Genomic DNA, 22,159 nt, shown 5'->3' with positions numbered 1-22,159 from the left:
TCCCTTCATCGCTGTCTCCCTGTTCCTGGTGGAAATTGACTGTGACTTGTTCTTTATGGTCCAGTTTGTCTTGTATTGCAGTTAGATTTTAAGATATATCTCTGTGTTTGCTTTTTAGTGATTTATAAGAACTTGTAGGCATTGCTTTTTGTGACTTAAGCCTGTTTTAGGGTTTGAAGGGTTTGAGTGCCTGCAGCCTCCCTTCTGCCAACGTTGTGTGCCCTTCCCCCCCTTTAAGTCCCTCATCACATTCTCGTTGGTTATTTCCCCTGGTCCTCTGCCCTCTTATGTTCTTATTTTTATTCCTCTGTCTGTGATTCCTGTTCAGGGACCCCTGCATGTCAGTATTAACGCCGCCTGAAATCTGCCGAATCCCTGCATAGAATGCTGTGCTGTGGTAGAGAACAGGTGTAGAGAGCTGTTTGGAGGCGCTCCCTGCTGTCTCCACCTCCCAAGGAAGATATACTTAGCAGGGAAGACAAGCAGGTCACCTTTGTACTATGCAGAACTGAACCACAGACTGGGTTCCGTTGAGTGGGAGAAGTCTAGAAGTTTCCAGGTCCTTCTCTTTCTATAAACCAGCCCCTAGAATACCCACCCTAATTTCAGTCTCATTGCTTTCAAATCCTGACTTGAATACTGGCTTCCGAGCCCAGGGCACCTTCAAAACTTGGCTTGGCTTCCTGTCCACAAGGCCATTGCTCTGTTGGGTATATTTTGCCCTGGTGGTTTCATAGGTGAGGGGAGGGCAAAAGAAGTGCTGGCCCACTCTCTGGTGCATCCGTCCACCTGGCCCACTCTCTGGGTGCATCTGTCCACCTGGCCCACTTTCTGGGTACATCTGGCTGCCTGCAGTCTCTCTAGAACTTTCAAGGCAATTTATGTATCTCATTCTCTGTTTTCCATGAATGCTTCTGTCCAGAACAAAGGACTTTATTGTCACTAAATGCAGAGGAATACCTGAGTGTTTCATTTGGAATCCTAACCCAGTGTAAAGTCAGCAGTTCTTACATCTCGCCCTAAGTGGCAGTGTCTGTCTCTGAGGAGAGTGGGTAAGTAAACAGAAGTGTCGTGGACACGGGAAGGGATGATGTGACTTTCGTTAGTAACTCTGTCACTTGCTACTCTGGGTTTAAGGTGGGGATGAACTCTGACCCTTGGTTTTATCTGCAAAGCCATCACAATATAGCTGTGACTGTCTCTTGGTGCTGTCGTAAGCTTGAACATCTGTGGAAATATAAAAGGCCTCTGTGCAGGTGTCGGTCACTGCTGCCCCTTGACCAGCAGTTCTGTTATGTGAATCAGCTTGAGCAGACCAAGCTGTGCTCTGGGAGCTTTGTTCTTGACTTGTGTGCCAAACTGAGCTCCAGGACAGACCCTGAATATGCTGTGTTGCTTCATGAGTATGTGGCGCATTCTGCAGCCGGTCAGCAGAAAACCAGTTTGAGGGAATACCTTTGAAACCGTGACCCTGCCTACTACCAAGGGAATCAGAGCAGGAAAGACAGACTCAGCAGGATGGCTTGATAAATAAGTCAATAAAGCTGTCCTCCACCAGCTGCCCACTGGAGAGCCTTCACTTCACCTCCACCAGAGAAGGAGCGACTTGATGTTTGTTTGTAGTGCCGACATTGAACATAGGCCTCACACGTGCCAGGCGAAAGGTCCTCCCTAGGGCACATTGCCAGCCCCTCCCCCCCACCTTTTTTTGTTTGTTTGTTTGTTTGTTTGTGATACAGGGTCTCAGTTGACTAGGCTGATTGTGAACTTACTCTATAGCCCAGACAGACCCTAAGCCTGAGTTCCTTCTTCCTCAGCCTTTTACATAGCTGGGCTTACAGATGCATAGCAATAGATCCAGCTCACTTGCTTTTGAAGTGGAAAAGCTTCATGTAGTACAGGAAGATGACAGAATGATACGAGGTCTTGCATTTCTGGGACAGTTGGCCTACATTCCACACTTGGATGTGGTTTTAGAAGTTACATCGTCTTTGCTGGTAAGCAGTCAAGGACATTGGCTCACAAATGTTACCTGTGTCTTCTCTAGTGCAGACCATGTGCTCTGAAGATACTGGGTCTTAGTGACGGAATCCGTGAGTGCCCAGACCCCCACTTCAGTCTAATACAATAACAGCCATTTACCTTAACTTCATGCAGGAAGCTGGAACGTATGTGTGTATACATGTGAACATGCGTGTGTGCCTGCATACACACGTGCCATGGGCACAGGGCACGTTGTGAGGGTGCTGGCTTGCCTGCCCGTCTAGGCCCATTTGTGCCACAGTCACAGAATGTTGGGTGCCTGCCAGGAGTAGGAGTGTCTACCTCTCCATTCCAGAGGATCACAAGATCAGGACACGTGGGTCTGCTGTCTGGAGAGCTGGTTTCTGCTCCAAGCATGGCACTTTGGATGCTGTGTGCGCCAGCAGAGGGAAGCAGGAGGTAGAGTGGACATCATTTCCTGTGGAATAATGCCTGGCAAGAGCAGTGGTGCCCGGGCCTGCCCATGCACCTGCTTCTTTCTCTCAGGGCTGATGTCTCTGGCGTGGGGCAGGTCGTACAGAGCAGACACACACATGGGGCTCACACTGCTTATGCACACAGGGCTTCCCCCAGCATTCCAGGCCCTTCTCATGCATACTACCAAATATGATAGTGTTACCCATGTCTTCTTTATGTTATGATGTTGTAAGAGAAGAGAAGGAATAGTGAGTTTTTATTGGGTTAGTGAGAAAAGGATCTCTCTGGTTTACACAGAACAGCCAACGTCATCTCTAAGGGATGGTGGAAAGTCTGTGGTTTGGAGGCCACTTTGAGGTCTTCCTTGATAGCTACCTGCTATAACGGCCTGTTTCTTTGTTCTGGCCACTAGCAAAGTGCCTCCGCCACCCAGGACTCTAGTTCCTCTGTCATGGTATGCCCCCTGGAGGTTTGCACACAGCGGTGTCCTCACCTGAGGGTCTGCACCCTGTCATGCTTGGCCTTAGCAGTGCCAGTCCATGGAAATCACGGTTAGCTGACAGCAAGGACAATGCTGGTGACAAGGGTGCTGCTGGCCCCCATTGCCGGGGACCTTGTCTCGGGCAGATATGAACTTATTCTGTTACATCTCGTGTGGAAAAGCCTTGTGCTGCAACCTCCCCTCGTCCTCCTTTCTTTAAATACTCCCGTTTTCCTAGACTGCTTTTTAAATTATTATTTTGAGATCTTTTTTTTTTTTTTAAGTAGGTACATCTGTTGTGTTTTTAAAAAGCAAAAGGAAACCACATCAGAAAGCTAAGAAGTACTCGCCGTCTCTTAAGAACATCCCTCCGGACTTGTCCCCATCCCCGTGTTGCTCGTCGTTCTGGGCCTCATGTGGGAAGTGATTTCTGGGGTCTTCATAGCTGCAGCTTTTGTGGCTTTGTGGCTCTCTGGGTGGACTGTGATGTCCCTTTCTGTTTGCAGTGCTGACTATGTGGGCTGAGTATTTTTTAATAATGTCCTTTGCTCACTGATTCAAAAGAAGATATAATTTGAAAGGGCAGTGTGTTGCTTGGTTCTGACAAGGTCCCAGCATTTATTCTCTCTATGCTGATTAAGACTGCTGCTTTGAGTTTGAGTTAGGTCCCTAATTCAGACTTTCTGGGGCCAGTGTCCTTGCCTTCTTTCTCTTCAGTTTCATGGTGTTGATAAACTCTGTGCCGTGAATGCAGGACAAAGGCATCCACCCCTTTAGGTGCTTTCAGAAGATTCTTTGCAAAGGATTTGTTTTCTTACACTCCACCTACGAATGCCACCCACACCTGTGGCTGTTTTAATCGTGCTAATCCTTTGATGCATTCGAAAGGATTGCCCATGGAGGTTGGCATATGGTGAACTTTTCTGTTTTACATGAATAGCTCTGGAGATTTTGTCCTCCCAGAAGACTGTAACCCCTCCTGACAGTGCTATACGTGCCTGCACTGAGGTCTCTAGCAGCCAGGAAACCTCTGTCTCTCACCAGGTGTAGAAGTGTGTCTTCTCTCTCTTCCCTCTCTCTCATCCTGGAGAACCAAGCTCACATTTGCGTCAGATTTGCCCACAGTGGAAGGGGAAGCCCTGCTCACACCTCTGGGTTCCGTGCAGGTTCTACTTCACATGTGCACTCTAGTGTTTGTGTGTGCCCGACAGAACTGGTCCTCACATGACCATTGTCATCTTGAAATCACAGCAGCTGTGGGGACTCCAAGACCGTCACAGGACCAGGCCTTCAGTAGTCCCTGGGAGGAGAGCTCTTCAGTTAGAGCTGCCCACACTCCTGTAACTTAGCCCTGACTCACCAGTTCTACATTTGGTCCGTCATGGATGCCCTAGCTGGGGTGAATGGGTGTTTGTTCACTTCTCCATGGGAGGGGTTCCATAACCCGGTGCACTGGGGTCCGCCAGCCTTTTAGTGCTCTCTCCTTTCTACCACTCCGAGCAGTGTTATCGTTCCAGTTATTTTTAAGACTCCTTTAAAATAGCTAAAATATTGTTATTTCCCACTTGTCTGCAGCTCTGCTTTGAGTTTCTTTTTTTAAGCCAGTGTGTGTTTCGGCAACAGTTTCACAACTGCATGACTTCTCTTCCTGTCAGTTTAAACTGAAGCTGTCAGTCTTTTCTTCATCTTATTACTCAGGAAGCAGATCTCATGCTTCATGATCTTATGTTCCTGCTTGGTGCTGGGGCCTTAGCATCGTCATCTGGCTGTCTCACATTTCTCACCTGGTTCCCACAGTGATCTTAGAGGCAGGTGTGTTCATTATTGTTCCCGCATCAAGTCAGGGAGAAAACTGAGAATCAGAGAGATCACACACCTCTAGCTAAGCAGGTGGGGGCAGCATGAACATGCCTGCATATAGGGGCCATGTCTTCATGTCCTCACCGTGTGTGTTCAATTTGTAGCAGCCAGAGGTAGGGTATCTTCCTTAACTGTTCTCCTCTTCATTTTTTGGGACAGGGTCTCTCACTTAATCTGGAGTTAGCTCATTGAGTTGGTTGGGCTAGCGGCTAGTGAGCTCCACCATCTGCCTGTCTCCACCCTCTCTCCTCCAGTGCTGGGATTTCCTGCTCCTGACTTTTCCCAGGGCGAAGACTCAGTTTTTTATGTTTATGTAGAAACTTTGCTGACTGCGCCATACTCCGGGCCTCCCTCTCCCTTCCTCTATACATTTTCTAGGTATGTTGAACACGGTTTAAAGTACACAGAATTGTTTGAGTGCCACAGCCTGACTGCCATGTTGGAAACCTGGGTCCCCTGACAGTCTATGTTCCCTCCACCGTCACAGGCCTCTGCAGTGTCGTAGGCTGGCCGGTGGGAGGGTATGTTCCTGGGTTATTCCGTTGTCAACATAAATCACCCCTGTAACGTTCTCATTCTGCACATGGTTTAGCCTGCATGGCACTCATAGGCTGTTTTACTTTTCTTTATTTTGTTTTGCCCTGGACTAGGGGTTGAGCCAGGGCTTGCTCTTGCTAGGCAAGCCCTCTACCGCTGAACTCCATCCCAGACTTGGTTTACTTTTGAAACAGAGTCCATTAGATTTCCCATTCTGTGGCCCAGGCAGACCTTTAGTTTGCCAGTCTTCTGCCTCAGCCTCTTCAGCAGTGGAGACAGCGGTGTGTCTCACAGGCCCTGCCATTTATTCTTGCTATGTAGTAGGTCTTCTGTTATCCTTCACTTCCGAGGGCCAGTTTACCTTGAATTTGTATCTTGGTCCTTTTTCTGCTCCTGTAGCAGAGTACCAAAGACTGAATAAATTCTGAGGTGAAGGTAAATTTTATTTGGTTCATGGCTTTGGAGACTGCCAGTCCAAAAGCATGGTGGGGATGCCACTCAGCCTCTGAGAACCTTGTGCTGGTTTAGCTCATGACAGAAGGCAGCCATTGTGGAAAAGTAGGCAGGACACCAGGCTCCGGCCTCCTTCTCCGCCCCTTCCCCCACCAGCTTTCTTGCCAGTTCAGTGGCCTGCTCTAATGCAGGTACGGTTTTGCTTCACTTGCTAGTCTTTGCTTTATCTTCCCCTCTAATTGGTTAACAAAGTTTTCTTTTCTACTTGTAACTCAATTAGTTGCCATTTTTAGCAAAAGTCGTAATTAGACAAGCATTGGTGTAATGCTGAGACTAAAGCCATGCCTCCTCTTAACAAGGAGCACATATGCTTTTCTCTGGCCCATCCACGTTTTGTTTTATTTGATATCTGGGATTAGATCAATTATTATAATTATCTTAAGTTTTTGGGGGGGCATTTTTGTGTGTATGGGTGTTTTGCCTGCATGTGTATCTTTGCACCACTCTAAGAGCAATGCTGCTGGAGGCCCAGCATTCAGATACCCTGGAGCTCCAGGGGGTTGTGAGCCACCGTGTGAGTGCTAGGAATTGAACCTTACTCACCTGGAAAAGCAGCCAGTGCTCATAGTCACCTTTCACAGATGTCTCTTGCAGACGACCCGAGTTCAGTGCCCATCATCCACATCAGGTGCCTCACAAAGGCCTGTTACTCTAGCTCCAGGAGATCTGATGCCCTCTCCTGACCTCTGAAGGCACTGCACACACACACACGATTTAAATATTGATTTGCACAGTGTCTGTACACACAGGAAATCTGCACTGGTGTGAGGTAGTTTTATGCTTCCTCCTGTGGTGTACCCCAACTTACTTTATTACATCTTTCAATTTTTTAATGTTTTACTTGTGTGCGTGTACGAGCGCGCGCATGTGTGTGCATGCATGCGCACAATGATGCATGTGTAGAAGTCAGAGGACAGCTTGCAGGACTTGGTTCTCTCCTGCTGCTGTATGGGTCCCAGGAATTGAACTCTGTTTGTCAGGCTTGGTGGTCAGTGCCTTTGTATGAGTCATCTCCCTGGCTTATGACCCAAGGTCTCTATCTGGTTTCGGCTGGAGCTTCTTGTGGGTTTGTAGGATCTTGGTCCCATCACTGATATGCTTCTGGAGCCTTTGCCTTCCCAGGGACAGCTTTCCCCTGCTTCCTGGAAACACTTAAGTTCACAGTGCACAGATCCACGGAAGCTGTGGTTTTCCTGGAATGTAGGTGTGCCTTGTCACACTGTGTCACTCTTCCCTGGTGAAGGCTGTCAGGGAGGCCTGGAGCATTCCTACGGCAGGAATTTATGGTATGGGGACACTGTTGAGCAAGGAATCTGGAAGTGGCCATCTGAGACTGAGTCTCGGGCTGGGAGCACTTCAGCTTTCCTCAGCCCTGCCTCAACCTTTTGGTTTTCTGCCTCGTCATCTTTGCCTGTGCAGGAAGGCTGCCACAGCTCCATGCGTCTTGATTGTTTCCAGACCAGCCACAGAGGGGTGGAAGCGGGCTTTTCTTCAGTGGCTCTCTCCTCTGATTCAGAAGCTGATCTGTCCCAGGAACCTCCAGGACTTGCTGCCATTGTCCTTGGCCGAGATGCCAGCATGGCTACTCATGACCCAGGAAGCAAGTGAACTTGTCTTTGATAGAGGCTCACCCTCCCAAACCAGAGTCCACAAGAAGAGGGTGACAGGGATGAGTCTGTCCTGCTGGACAGGCATACTTGCCTGCAGATACACAGAGGCCCCCAGTGTCACGGGTGAAGGCTGGACTGAAGCACAGCAACTCTTGATGTCTCGGGGCCCAGGGCCAGTCATTGTCATCATGATTGACATTTTGTCGTCAGAGGGAGGTTGTTCTTCCCCAAGCCTCGGAAGAAAGGTTGTGGACTCACCGTGAGTGGGTTAAGAGAGCTCAGCAGGCCACAGCGCTTGGAGAGATGGGCAGTGATGCTGTCCTGTCCACCGAATGGAGGTTCACGACCACCTCCACATACCCAGCAATTACACGCCTATTAGTCGTCCTTCACTTTGAGAACACAGGGACCAGCACAGCCTGCAGTTGCCAGCTGATCTGTTTGCCAAAAGTGACAAAACACAGAACATTGAAGGCATCTGTGGTTAGGCAATTCCCAGACCACTTGCTGTGCAGAAGTCATAGTCTTGCCCATCGGCAGCTCCATATAGGGAGAATAACTTCCACTGCCATGAGACACTGGCATTTGGCCTGGAGGAGCTCGGCATAGGAGGGAAAGTAAGCGGCTCACCCCAACAGTCCCTGGGAAGGTTGCCTTGGCACTTAGGAGTAGAGCAAATGGAGGCATGGCTGGCTCTGTGGGAACCAGACCTGGGTTGTCCCACATAGGACGCTGGAGTTAGAAGGCGTCTACAGCTGAGGACCACAGTGGGCATCTGGCCAAGCAAGGGGAAGGGATGGACTGTGGTTCCTCCCAGCTGCTCAGCAGTTGAGCTTCTGGGAGAGGCCCCTGCCATCAGGAGGAATGAGTTAAAAGGATAGTTCTTGCTTTGACTCTCAGAAGTGACTCCAGCCCTAAGGGCAAGTGCTCACTGCTATGAGCTGTGCTAAGATTAAGGAAGATCCAAGGCTGCTGCTTGCTCAGCGTCCAATAGTTTTTAACTCTTTTGAAAAAAAAAATTTTTTTTTTTTGGTTTTTCAAGACAGGGTTTCTCTGTAGTTTTTGGTGCCTGTCCTGGAACTAGCTCTTGTAGACCAGGCTGGCCTCGAACTCCCAGAGATCCGCCTGCCTCTGCCTTTCGAGTGCTGGGATTAAAGGCGTGCGCCACCACCTGAAAATTTTTTGTTTCTTTAGTGTCTGGAAATCATGAGCCAATGGAGAGAGTGTGAGTGATGGCCCTATGAAAGAGCCTCCCTCCCTCACACGACAGCTCAGCTTGCTGAGAGCATCGCTTGAGGCTCTGCAGGTGCACACTGTCTTCCGTGAGCAGAATATAACCTCACAGCTGTCCAGTGTGTAGAGAGCTAGCAGGTCTGCTGGCCCTGGGGTGTGCACGTATGTGTGCGCACGTGCGTGCCTGCTTTCCTCATACACCCTCAGCAGGTCTACCAGCCCTGGTGGGGTGTCCGTGTGCGCGTGCACTTTCCTCTTAGACCCTTGACTTCCCAAAGGGTGGGAAGCTTTCAGAGGCAGAGCAGCCAGTAGATAGACTGTGTCTTGTGTCATGGGATGATTAGTGTGCTTTTGAACTTGGCTCTTAATATGTTTGCAGTGTGTGGTGCCGGGCTACAGGACGTGAGAAATGGTGACATGAGACAAACCCAGGGTGAATGGGGCTTGTCAGACCTGCTGGCAGCCAGACCTTAAGAAGCTTAATTCCAGAGCAGCCTGAAAAGGTCATTAAATATTTTAGGTTTGGCTCTCTGGTGCTAGAAGACTCAGAACAGTCTGGGTAGATATCAGGACTAGCTGGGAGCCAGCTGGTGGCTGGATGTCCCGCCCCTACTGTTGGGAGGGTCACTACGAGCATTTTGATTAAGCAAACATTATATAACAGCTAGTTTGTTCTTTTAGCTGTTTTTCCTCTTCTGCTTCCATTTCTACTTCACAAGTTATCCAATTGTTCACTCACCCAGGCTTCTAGAAGATTCCATAGCAACCGCCTGTATTGTTTTGAGAGGCAGAGGAAAGAGCTAGAGACATGCATCTGGCCCAGGTAGGGATGGGGTGGGACCATTTCCAGCTTACCATGGTGGCTGGGTCTGCTCTGTGCTGTGACTGTGGTCAGGGAAGGGACGGCAGAACATGCTGCCATGAACAGCATCTCCCATGTCTCATAAAAGGAAGTCAGTGTGGAGTTCTCACAGAAACCCAGAGATGAGGTTCTGATGACCCGGCCACTCCACCACTGGGGATTTACCTAGAGGATATCCAAGTCAAGATCACACAGGCAGACACTTGCACACAGGTGTCTCTGCAGCGCTAGTCAGAGCAACCCAGCTGCCACCAGCATGGGGAAAGACAAGGAAACTGGGATTGTTTTCAGCCATAGAGAAGGAACAAAGTCATGCCTTCTGCAGGAAAATGGATGCAATGTGGGATAATCGTATTATCTCAGAAAGACATCCCATGTTTCCTGTCACTTGCAGGTCCTAAATTTTTATATAAATGCATAAAATCATATATGTATGGCATAAAAGTAGAAATAAAATTGTTTAGGTTAGAGCAAAGGAGACTCTTGGGAAGGAAGAGGGTATGTGGGAAATAGGCTTAACACAAATACATGTATATATGAAAACTTAAAAAAAGAAATATTTTTAAATGAATCTAAATGTTTCAGCTTAACCTGGGTTTTGTTTTTTTGTTTGTTTGTTTGTTTGTTTGTTTGTTTTTGCCTGGTCTGCTTGTTAGGTCAAGGGACTTACAGCGCCAGGCACCTGCATCTTACTAAGCCCCATGCATGAGTCTGGTGACCTGCTGACCCCCCCCTCCCAGCCAGCTCAGCTCAGGCTTTGTAGTGGTCAGCAGTCTGTAGTCTTCCAGCAGCTGCCTGCCCTGTGCCAGCCCCATATGAGTGGTCAGCTATGGCTTGGCAAGAGCCCTAACCACACAGCAGGTAGACAATGCTGTTCCAGATACTCTGGGGAACGTTGTAGCAATTGCCATGGCAGACACTGAGATGACAGAGCTGTCTTCCCCTGACTGAGGAACTGACCAGTATTTTCTGTGGGCAAGCACAGCGGAAGGACAGAGGCATTCAGACCTCCAGTGTGCCACTGGCTCTGCTCGCGGTCGGCATCCCCATGTCAGGGTGGCAACAGCCTTCCTGCATTTCCATACACCAGCTGAGAAAGAGGATCTATTTCCAGTTCCTCTGATTTTCAAGACTTTTGGCTGTTAGCGTGTTGTGGAGACTCAGGTGCGTACAAGGGCTGAGTGAGTGGGAACGGCAGCAGTGAGAGCAGCCATGGGGCTGCAGGAGCAGACCTCTGCTCAGGATAGAGCAAACACCTCTGTAGTATCTTTATAGAGCCAGGTGGTGCCCCTACCCCTAACTGCTCTTGGCCAGAACAGAACTTACCATGTTTCCAAGTGAGGACCGAATCAGTCCAAATCAGCTTTGTTTCTTAGCTGGGGCAGCCTGTAACCGAGGAAGGGAGGCGGGGAGGAAAGGTGAGCACACCAGGAAAGTGAACCAGCACAGAGGACGGTGTGCAGTTCATCCCCAGCTCCATCTCCAGGGGTAGCTGTTAACAGACACAGAAAGCATGGTCAGATAGTAGATAATACGTGCTGAAGAATAGCTGAAATCACAAGAAAATGGCAAGTATACGATTATGCTAAGAAATTTGAAACTTTTAAAGGGAATGAGTAATTTTCTAGGAAAATGTTATTACCAAAACCACTCAAGAAATAGAAGGCCATGTGACCTTAGGTTCGCAATGGAGTGAAACAGGAATGGGGCACGGCTTAGCTGTCACTTGGTGTCTCCACCGCGTGAGCAGCATGGAGTGACTGAGTGTCCCTGCTGAAGAGTAGGAACAAGCAGGGTTTTGTGGCCAAGCTGAACGCCCAGGTGAGCAGTAATTCTGTTGTCCTCCAAATCAGCTCTAGGCCCATGGAGATGCTGTGTTGTTCAAGAGCAGGTATGTCTGTCTGTCGTGTGTGACTTATTGAAAACATACCTCGGGATGACTGAGCCACAAATCTGGGGTAGCGGTTCCTCCCCTGACAATGGGATTGAGGCTGAAAGGGGCACAAAGGAATGGCTACTATTGCCTGTCACCTGCCGTTTCATTTGAAATTCTGAACTAGATGGCAGCATTGCAGACTGTTAAGACATGACTACAAGTGAAGGCCTGCTTGCTTGTTTTTGTCTCTACATTAGTCAGTGCACTACACTGTGGATGTCTTGATGTCATGTGAGGTGAGGTTGCCTGCCAAGAGATCCAGGGACCCACATCACCCTGGTGACCTTACTGTAGCCAGAATTTGGCCCTCACCTTAGGCATACTGTGTGTCCTCAGCGTCACCCTTGTGATACCCATGGATAATGCCAGGATCAGCAAGGCCACCATATCAAGGTCTGGTCACCGTGACGCACATTAATCTTTACAAATGTTCCAACAGTATTTAGGATCATTCAGTCTGTGAATGTAGCATTGGTCTGTCCCTGAGAGTCAACCATAGCTTTGATTTGCTCCAGGAAAAAATAAAGCAGAGATGGGGGAAGACCCAGTGTTTGCAAAGGTGTGTCATGTTCAGGAGAAGCAGGATTCTTCTTGGCCTCTTTCTAGCTAGACTATGGGTTTTTAAAAATCTTTTAATTTTACTTTTTTAATTCATATATGTAGACTGTATTTATGTAGTTTTCCCCAGCCCCTCCACTATTCCCTTCTCAAATTCATGGCTTGTTTCTCTTTAATTATTATTGTTACTGTTTCTTGAATATTTATAAATACAACCTACTGAATCTATTTAGTGTTGATCGTGCGCACGTGTGTGTGCGTGTTTTCTCTGTATGTATCTGGTTTGTCAAGTCACCATTTAAAGGACAGGAAGCTTCGACAATGACTATGTCACACCAAGTCTTTGAAGCCTCAAGTGAGCTAGGGTCCCAGGCGGGCTGCTAGTGGTGTGGCTCTGGAAGAGAACCCAGCTGCAGCCCTCCTCTTGCTGTCGGCTGCTCAGTCCTCACAGGACAGAGGAAGCACCCTACAGCTGACTCTTTCCCGCTGCCTCCCATTCCCCAGTGCCTCTGGAGCAGCAAGGACTGGCTGACAGGCCTAGAGGACTCTTTACAGCAGGAAGCGTTGCTTTTCTTTTTAAAGAGATTCCCCTGGGGCCCTATCTTGGTTGACTGTGAGGCTTATCTGAATTCATGCACACACTCCAACCCATGGGGTGTGAGATCCTTCAGTTCCTGCCTGTTACTCCTCTGCCTTAGGATGGGATCCTGCTTGAAGCCTCATGACTACCAAGGCCCAGAGCCTTATGAATATGTAGAGGAGTTTTAATAAAGCGGTGGGAAGCAGCAGCCTGCTTCTCCCAGAAAATGCTCAGAGCCCAGGAGACTTCCAAAAGCTCCTGGAAGATGAGCTTCCTGCAGAGAAAGGGGAAATGAGAGAACCGGGCCTGATTGGTTGGGCCTCAAATCCAGCAGTTTGAGAATGAAGAATGCTGTCCCCTGCCCCGTGTTTCCGCATTCCCAGCCAGCCCTGTGAGCCCTACTGCTATCCGCTGGCTCAGTCTCCTGCTGGTGCAAGTGGAGACCTGGCTGCAGGGGGTGATGTGGCCCCAAATCATGGAGTCCTCCCTCCTGTAGCATTCCAGGTTGACTTCTTGACAGTGACATCATCTGGTAATTTGTTTACAGTTGAAGCTTTGCAGATTCTGTAATATAAGTTTCTGCTAATTTTTATCAGTTTGCCTGTCCATGAAGGCTCACTTACAGTGAGACCAGATACTAACTGTGGAATTCGTTCCCCCAGCCCCCAAAACAACTGTTACACATTTTTTGATGATTAATTAAAAGGAACTTACTATAATGACTAAAATTAGCCAAAGACGCCCCTTCTGCAATCCTAGCCTAATTGCCTTCTAATTACGCTGCTTCCCTTGCTTCTGCTCAGAATCTGTGGGTCTGAGCTTGTATTGAAACCTGGGGGAGGGGTCTGAGCTCGTGTTGTGAGACCTGAGGGAGGGGTCTGAGCTCATGTGTGAAACCTGGGGGGAGCACACATGCCCTAGTGCTGCCCTCCAACGTTCCATTGCTCAGCAGCTGAGTGCTAAGCCGTGGCTTAGCTCCAGGGCTCTAAAGTCCATCTCCTCCTCCCACTTCCATTCAAGAGACATACTCATGGGAACTGATGATGAAGCTGCCAGGTAGACTGAGTCTTCCATGAGTGGGGCTGTGGAAGACTCTGTCACCCGAAGAGATGACAAGAATGGACATGGAGGAGCCTGGGGCAGGGACTGGATCCCCTTGGGGTTCACAGTTGCCCCCCTCAATTCAGTACACCCCTTAACCCTGCTGCACGGCTGGGCTCCCACTAGTCTGGAGTCAGTGGCAGCACCATTTGGTGACTCAGGACTCTGGCTGCACTCAGACATACCTAACAGTTTTCCTGGGGCTCTGACAAGTCCCCCATCCTCCCAGATGACTGTGTGGAGACTCTGGGACACTGCTCTGTGCTGGCATCCCCAGATGGGCCTGAAAGGAGTCCTCGTGTGGGTTCTGCTGAGCTGGGTCCTGTCGTGCTGAGTGTTTTGGCCATGTGATACTTGAGCATTTCTGCCAAGGCCCAGAAGAGGTGTGGCTTTAAAACTGGCATCCACAGAGTTTAATGAAGAGGTCCTATGCCCTTGTTCCTGAGGTAGCCCTAATGTGCCTGTCCACCTGGCAGCCCTGTTTCCACGAGCACACTCACCACCAGGTTACTAGGAGGAAGCCTGGCAGGCAGTGTGAAGGATAGCAGTCAGTAGGCTGTTACTGTGAGAGCCAGTCCCCCAAACAGCACATGCCTGTTACATACAACGTGCAAGGTGAGGAAAAACAATGGCACCAGTCCCCCAGAGATAGCTGCTGAGAACTGAGGCAGGCATGTGACTGAGGTGCGTCTGCCTGGAGGTGGGAGGGTTTCACTGCTTTGGAACACACGTTTTACATGTTAGAAGCCTGCTCTGAGCTCATACAGCTTGCAGAATGCCCTTGTCTGTAAGCAGAATCTGGTTGTATCTTGTGCTTTCATATGTCCCATCTGTGCCGGAACCCCCCATAGCTGCTGGACTCACCGCGGTCCTTAGGTCTTGGCAGTCCACTCTGCTTGTCAGCCGGGGTGGCCCTGGCCAGTTGTGCCTATGCTCACAGGATCCTCTTCTTCCTCCTCAGGTGTCAGCGGAAGCAGTGGCGGGTGGACCTGCCAGCTACCAGTGTGGTGATCACATTTCACAATGAAGCCAGGTCAGCCTTGCTGCGGACGGTGGTCAGGTGAGGCCAACAGATAACTCCAGGGTCCAGGGTCTCACAGGAAGGGTGGGGTACCTAACGGCAGCTGCGTCTCAGCCACAAACAGCGGGAGCTACAGACGAGTGCATCCATCTGCCAAGCATGGGGCATGGGGATTGGCTCCTCTAGCCAAGACTGGGGACCGCAAGGGAGAGGCGGCTCCAAGCAGAGTTCTGCCCTTACAAGGCTTTGTCCCTCTGTCTGCTCTCAGTGTCCTTAAGAGGAGCCCACCGCATCTCATCAAGGAGATAATCCTGGTGGATGACTACAGCAATGACCGTGAGTTTCACAGCCCCACCTCTGGCGTTGCCTTCCTGGTTTGGGGTGTTGTGTGGGAGGGCTGACCTAATGGAGCAGAGAGTGGAGCAGGCACCTGGGGCAGGGAAGTTATGTCCTCCAGAGGCCATAGGGGAGAGGTGACCAAATATGTGGCCATCCAGCCTGTGTAGACTGGAGGTTCACTATTCTCTCTTTTCTTTCCTTAGCTGAGGACGGGGCCTTATTGGGGAAAATCGAGAAAGTGAGGGTCCTCAGAAATGACCGACGAGAAGGTAAGAAAGTCTATTGGGGCACTTTTGAGGTGGTGTGTATTAGTTGTTTTTCTCATTGGTGGGATCAGTGAAATTCAAGGAACAAAGGGTTTGTTTGGGCTCCTGGTCCCAAAGGATGCAGGTCATCCTGGTGGCCAGAATGGAGGCAGCTGGTCACAGTGGGCCCACAGCAAGCAGAGAGGAGTGAGCACTGGTGTTTAGCCCACTTTCTCCTTACGCAGCCAGAACCCAGCCCATGGGATAGGGCCACCCACTTTTGATCTAATCTTAGAAAATTGCCCTCAGACACAACCAGAGGTGTTTCCGTGGTGATTCCAAGTCCTGTCAAGATTGACTATCACTCTGAACTCCTGTGTTAGTGTTCTTGCTCCAGAGGGCGTTAGATTGTTCTGAATGACATCTGCTGTAGAAGAGGTGTCATGAGCTTAAAGTCGTAAGTTGGTGTGCTTACAGAGTATATTGGTGGGGACATTAATTGGACTAGTGACGGCAGAGCAGAGGGACAGAGCAGCTCTGTGATGACATTCTTGGCTTTGAGGTTGGTAGGTAGTGACCTGCTGAAGATCTGCAGTCACCAGAATGCTTGGTCACCTTGACACTGAGCAGAGAGCCAGCGGGGCTGGAGAGATGACTCCATAGTTAAGAGCACTGATTACTCTTCCAGAGGACCCAGGTTCAAGTCCCAGCACTCACGTGACGGCTCACAGCCATCTGTAACTGCCAGTTTCTGGGGATCCAGCATCCTATTCTGGCTTCCTAAGGTAGTAGGCATATGGTACACAGACATGCATATATACAGCCACAAATGCCCAGGCACATAAAATCAAAATTTAATAAAAACAAGAGGGACCAAGATAATTTTGGCTTATGATCTGCAACATTCGAATTTCCCATGAAGTTCTAGTCAATAAGTCAGTCTTCGTGGCCTTCTACACGGGTACAGCTTCTTTTGGGGCTCTAGGTCCTGCCTCTCCTGGCCCAGTGTAACTACTTCAGGGAACAGCAGCCGTTGTCTGTCTCTCTTCCTCACCAGAGCCACCCAGTAGCCCTGTCCCAGCAGATGCAGGAAGGACAGTCACAGCTTAACTGTCAGATTTTCTAACCACATTTGTATTTGTGTTTACACATTGGGAATAATAGGCTACTGTCTTTCCCTTGCAGCTAGACAAGTCCCTTCAGCCCCTTGACTGCAAAGGTTTAGAAAAAGCATTAAGGCTTAGCCATCAAGAGCAGAGTGTCTCTGAATTCCAGGCATGTGATACAAATCAGATTCTGTAGATAGCGCTGCAGGCAGGCCTGCTTTTCGTCCTGCCCAGCTCCTGCACGGCTAGCTTAGCCCCGGAAATAATAACACGGAAACTGTATTCTTTTAAACACTGCCTGGCCCGTTAGTTCTAGCCTCTTATCGGCTAAATTCTCACATCTTGATTAACCCATTTCTAATAATCTGTGTAGCACCACGAGGTGGTGGCTTACTGGGAAAGATTCAGCATGTCTGACCTGGCAGCTGGCTCCATAGCCTCTGACCTCACTTCCCTTCTTCCCAGCATTCTGTTCTGTCTACTCCACCCACCTATGTTCTGACCTATCAGGCCAAGCAATTTCTTTATTAATTAACCAATGAAAGCTAAAGATAGACAGATGACCTTCCCACATCAAGATTCGAAGTTTGACAGCCTGCTGACGGGGAGAGTGGGAGAGTGCTGTTGTTTCATGTCGATGTGACTTTGCAGATGCCAGCCCTTCCCCAGCTGCCACTCTCCACCATGTGGGCAGTTACGGAAAAGACTGGCTTCTCACTGGAGAGTCAGGAGGCTTCTCAGGGCCACTCGTGGGTGTGACTGTCTAGTCCTCTTCCAGTTTCCAGCAGTCAGAGTGATGGCCTTCGCCACTCCACCTCATGAGACTGATGTGAACCCAGGAGTGGCATTTGTATCCTGAGTCAGTGCAGACTCTCTCCTCCTGGTCCCCATATACCATCAGAGCAGGAAGGTGTTCATGCAAGGATTTTTGTTCCAGTTTATGTGTATGGATGTTTTTCATGCATGTATATCCATGTATCACATGTGAGCCTGGTGTCTGCAGAGTCCAGAAGAGGGTGTCAGATCCCCTGGAGCTGGACTTACAGTTGTGAGCTACCATATGGGTGCTGCAAATCAAACCTAGGTTCTCTGGGAAAGCAGCCAGTGCTCTTAACTGCTGAGCCAACTCCCCAGTCCAGAAAGAGTTGGTTTTTTTTTTTCAGTTTTAAAATTTATGTGTGTCTGATGGGTATGTCATATGTGTGCAGGTGAAGAAGGCATCAGATCCCTAGGACCTGGAGCTACAGATGTGGTCCTAGGTTGTGAGCTGCCTGATGTGGGTGCTGGGACCTCTGGAAGGGCAGCAAGTGCTCTTAATCACTAAGTCATCCATCCAGCCCCCAGAATCTTTTTTAAAAAATCATGCATTTATTAAACATTTAATACATGCTTTATACTGTGCTAGACACCAGAGGGCAAAAGGTTAGAAATGTGAAGGCCATTACTCCTGCCCTTGGGGTGCTTGCATTTTCATTTTGGAGGTCAGCATGAACGTGAGCCTAGAACGCAGCCTGTTTGAAATTGCAGGGCAGCACTTTAGTAAGTGCGTGGAAGAGGGCCTCTATGCATGCTGCCGTCAGTCAGAAAGTGCTCATTCAGCAGACACACAGGAAATAAGGCTCTCATGAGGAAGGCGCAGAGGCAAGCAACAGAAGGCTCACTGGACTGAAATCAGTGCAGTGACTGAGCCCACTGCTCCCCACACCCAAGGTCACCAGCCCATCCCACACAGACGGAAGTTGTCCTCTCCCTGAGCAGGTTGCTGCAGGACTTGAGTCAGTTGCTCAAGCTTACGGTAAACCAAAGAGCATCTGATCCCCAAGTTCTTCCCCAGACAACCTACCAGATAACTGGTTTCCAGCTCAGTTTTTGCTCCCACTCTCCTACCTAAAAAAGGAGGTCAACCAAGGGGTCAGAAAAGAAGTAGGGAGGGTAGAGGAAGAAAGAATAATTGATAAATCTCTTGAGCAGAGTACTTTGTTCCAACTCAGAACAGCACACTAAACGGTAGCTCTCAATAAGAGCTGTCCTTCGTGCTGTTTCCGGTGGTGAGACTTGGGGAGCCAGATCATGGCCGGTGTGGAACGGTAGTAGGCTTGACAGCTGAGCAGAGCGTACATGAAGCTCGATGCATGACAAAGCTGTGTGCACGTTGACCTCAAGCCCCACCTGTGAACCAGGCACAAATGGCACTTAATTAGCACAGAGAATGTGGTCCCGAGGAGCTGATCTGTAGCTCAGTAGGCTTGGAGTTGGTGCCACTGTCCATGATCCCTGAGAGCCCTGGTCTGTCCGCCTCCCCTCCACTGTCCTGTTCCCTGCGCCATCGCTGCCACCTATTCTCGAGTAAGTTGTAAACCTCATATCCGCAGAGCCTCAGGTACTGTTGAAGGAAGTTAAAAGAGTAGAAAAGTGGGCTGGGCTACGAGACTCTGCCACAAGTCTGCTGCTCCCTTCCACACACTCACACTGCTGTTGGTGGTGTTTGCCCTGTAGCCCAGACGGTTCCTTTCAGGACTTTCCCATCAGCTTCTCTATCCGAAGAATCGTTCTCCTTTATTATTAAATGGCATTTTCTCGGCCGAGAGTTCTGACCTGACCGTGAGTCTTGCTTTCAGCTCTTTAAAATATTGCAGGGTCTACGTTTTAGACCCTGTTTTCCTTTTTTTTTTTAAAGTGTGTATGTGTGTGTGTTTGTGTTTGCTCGCGCATGTATGTGTGCGTGTATCTTCAGAGGCCAGAGGAGGACACTGGACTCCCTAGAACTGGAGTTACATGTAACTGAAAGCTGGGAACTGAACCCCAGTCTCCTGAAAGAACAGAGAATGCTTTGAACCACTGAGCCATTGTCCAGCTGTTTTTCTCCCAGAGCACTGTCCTAATACATGCTGTCATCCCTTCCGTGTGACAGGTCGTTGGCACCTGCAGCCCTCCTGAGCCTTTATCTGTCTGTGTCTCTGCAGTCACATTTGATCCACCTAGCCCTCATTTTCTTTATAAGTTGATGTTTTCCACAGATTTAGAAAATAGTTGGCTACCACACCTTCAGGTACAGTTCTGGTGCCGTTCTTCAACTCTGGCCGCACGTAACTGCTTCGTGTCCTTTCAAAGTCACTCAAGCCTTTTGCTCCTCGTGTTTTTGTCTTCAGTTTCCTGGGTGATCTATTTCTGTTGACTGTCTTCAAGTTCCCTAGTCCTCCTGCCATGTGAGTTTTTTGTTGGAGAAATACCCATTTAACTCTTCCTACAGTTCTCGATTCTCTGAGTCCCCACCTGTTCACTCATTAAAGCCGTCATTTCCCATGAGTTCCTGAGCATAGTCATAGCCATTTTTAGATCTTTATCTTTTAATCCCGTCATCTGAGTCATCTCAAGGTGAATTTCACTTGAGGCTTGTTTTTTTTCCTCTTGGGTGTGGTCCACATTCTCTTGCTCCTTCTCTTGTTGACTGATGTTTCCTTGTATGATAGATGATAAGAATGATGCACTGTAGATATTCTGAGTCATCTCATTTCTCTCCAGAAGAATATTAGCCTTTGATGCCAGGGACAAGCATAAGCAATCACCAGATGTGTTCTTCACTTCCGGAATAAAGTCCTTAGGAAAAGAGCCTTAACGGGGAAAGGGCTATTTTGGCTCATAGCTTCAGACCTAAACTCACGTCATTTGCAGTAGGGCTGCAGGGAAGAGACAGGGCCTGGGAAGACGTACCCTTCCAGTGACCAATTTTCTCCAGCGAGGCCCCACCTGCTTCCCAGCACCTCCTGTAGTACCACCACATGCTGAGTTTGATGTTGCTGGGTTATTCTTATTCGCTGACCTCTCAGCACCATAGCTGAGGACCAAGGCTCCAGCTTGTGAGCTTCTGCTGGCGGCTGGTGGGCTTATATCCGAGCGGCACCGCTGAGGCCCTCATACTTACACGATACTGGTGCTTCTCTGCAGTTTTTGTTCAGACAAGTACATTTGGGTAGATGCCTTATCTACAAAACAATTGTATTATAAATGGAAGTCCTTCTGTAATTTCTGTAGGAGGGCAGAGGTGTTTTCCGAGCTTTGTTTACTTGGCAAGCTCAAATTCCAAAACCTGTGTGCACTGGAGAGAGCAGTTGAGGCCTCGGCTCCTGTGGCCGCCCGAGTCGGGAGCTGACCACAGGCTTCGGGACTGACCACTAGGTTTGGGGTTTTCTTGTTTTCCTTTCCAGCCACTCTGTAAGTCCTGGTCGCCTGACAGACACCTCAGGCTGGAAGGATTGCGCTGCAGCAGGTGGGAGGGGCCTGGGAAATGAGGGCAAGCCCGTGCAGACCTGGGTCCTACTGATTCCTGCTCCCAAGCATTGAATCCCCTCAAGTTTCTCCCGAGTGACTTCTTGGAGGCCCTTTCAAACAGTTTCCGCTTATGTTTAGCTCCGCCGTTGTAGCCATTACCTGAGTGAAGGTTTATATGGCTTGGAGTTGGAAATCTCGTCTTTTCCTCTGATATAGCATGTGATTAATAAGTGTCTTAGTGTTTCCATTGCTGTGAAGAGACAACATTCTGTGTCTCAACATTCTGTGAGGCTCTTATAAAAAGAAAACATTTAATTGGAGTGGCTCACAGTTTCAGAGGTTCAGTCCCTTATCTTCATGGCAGGACATGGCAGTGTGCAGGCAGACATGGTGCTGGAAAAGGAGCTGAGACTTCTACATCTTGACATAGAAGCAGCAGAAGGAAAATGTGTCTCTCACACTGGGCATGGCTTGAGCATGTAGAATACCTCAAAGCCCACTTCCACAGTGACACACTTTCTCCAAAAAGATCACACCTACTCTGACAAGGCCATGCCACCTAATAGTGCCACTTCCTATGGACCAAGCATTCCAACACATGGGTCTCTGGGGACCATTCTTATTCAAACTGCTATCATAAGATGAATCAAAAATCCATTTTGCTGGTGTTAAAAAGAACTTAGCGCCCTCGTCCTTGTTCATGGTGAGGAGTCATCCTGTGCAGGGGTAGCAGTCTCCCGGGGTCAGTGCGCAGTTGATGGGAAGACTATCACGATGACGAGCTTGCCAGCGACTACTCACAGCCTTGACTGCAGACACGGCCAAATACGACCCTGATTTATGTCACAGCCGCAAAACTCGGTTTTGATCTGCTGTCCCTGTTGTATGAAGGCAGAGCTGTTTGCATTGCAGCCACAGGTGTTGTGACCACCAGACTTGCACTGTTAGCTCTTAGGCTGTGGAATGGCATCTTCCTTAGCTCAGTAGGGAACTATAGTCATGACAGCAAAATGCTTTCAAGTCATGCTTTGGGTGTTTGCTAAGGGGAACTTCTGCTAGATGAAGGCCTTTCTTGGGGTCATAGCCTTAGGGAAATGGTTGAGTGTTTGAAGTCCTGCTGGGGATCTGCCTGTGCAGGAAGGCTCTCAGGTGGAGCTCTCTCCCCTCGTGCACTTTGAACTTTATCTTCACAGGTCTGATGCGCTCTCGAGTCCGGGGTGCCGACGCCGCGCAGGCCAAGGTCCTGACCTTCCTGGACAGTCACTGCGAGTGTAACGAGCGATGGCTGGAACCACTGCTGGAGCGGGTTGCCGAGGTGAGCCTGGGTCACGCAGAGGGTGTGCTTGACACACTGGCTGTGGCTTTTCTTGACACTGGGAAGGACGTTGGTACCCTAGGCATTGTTGGTGCCATTGATACAGAATGGTCACTTTGCCCGAGGAAGACAG

The 22,159-nt window shown here is 49.2% G+C and overlaps 1 protein-coding gene across 1 annotated transcript in view; it reads left to right on the top strand.

Moving 5' to 3' along the window:
• The window catches only part of Galnt2 (polypeptide N-acetylgalactosaminyltransferase 2), a 119,247-nt gene that overhangs the window by 78,587 nt on the left and 18,501 nt on the right, over positions 1-22,159 (top strand). The window contains exons 4-7 of the mRNA XM_050147004.1: positions 14,693-14,791; positions 15,021-15,088; positions 15,295-15,360; positions 21,905-22,026. Of these exons, the coding sequence (XP_050002961.1) occupies positions 14,693-14,791; positions 15,021-15,088; positions 15,295-15,360; positions 21,905-22,026 (355 nt within the window). The remainder of the gene's footprint in view (positions 1-14,692; positions 14,792-15,020; positions 15,089-15,294; positions 15,361-21,904; positions 22,027-22,159) is intronic.

This window comes from Alexandromys fortis, unplaced genomic scaffold (genome assembly GCF_014885135.2).
Source record: "Alexandromys fortis isolate MF-2015 unplaced genomic scaffold, M_Fortis_MF-2015_v1.1 scaffold_12, whole genome shotgun sequence".
NCBI classification, from domain to species: domain Eukaryota; kingdom Metazoa; phylum Chordata; class Mammalia; order Rodentia; family Cricetidae; genus Alexandromys; species Alexandromys fortis.
The sequence above is the reverse complement of the archived record's forward strand: the minus strand, read 5'-3'. Positions and strand labels throughout refer to the sequence as shown.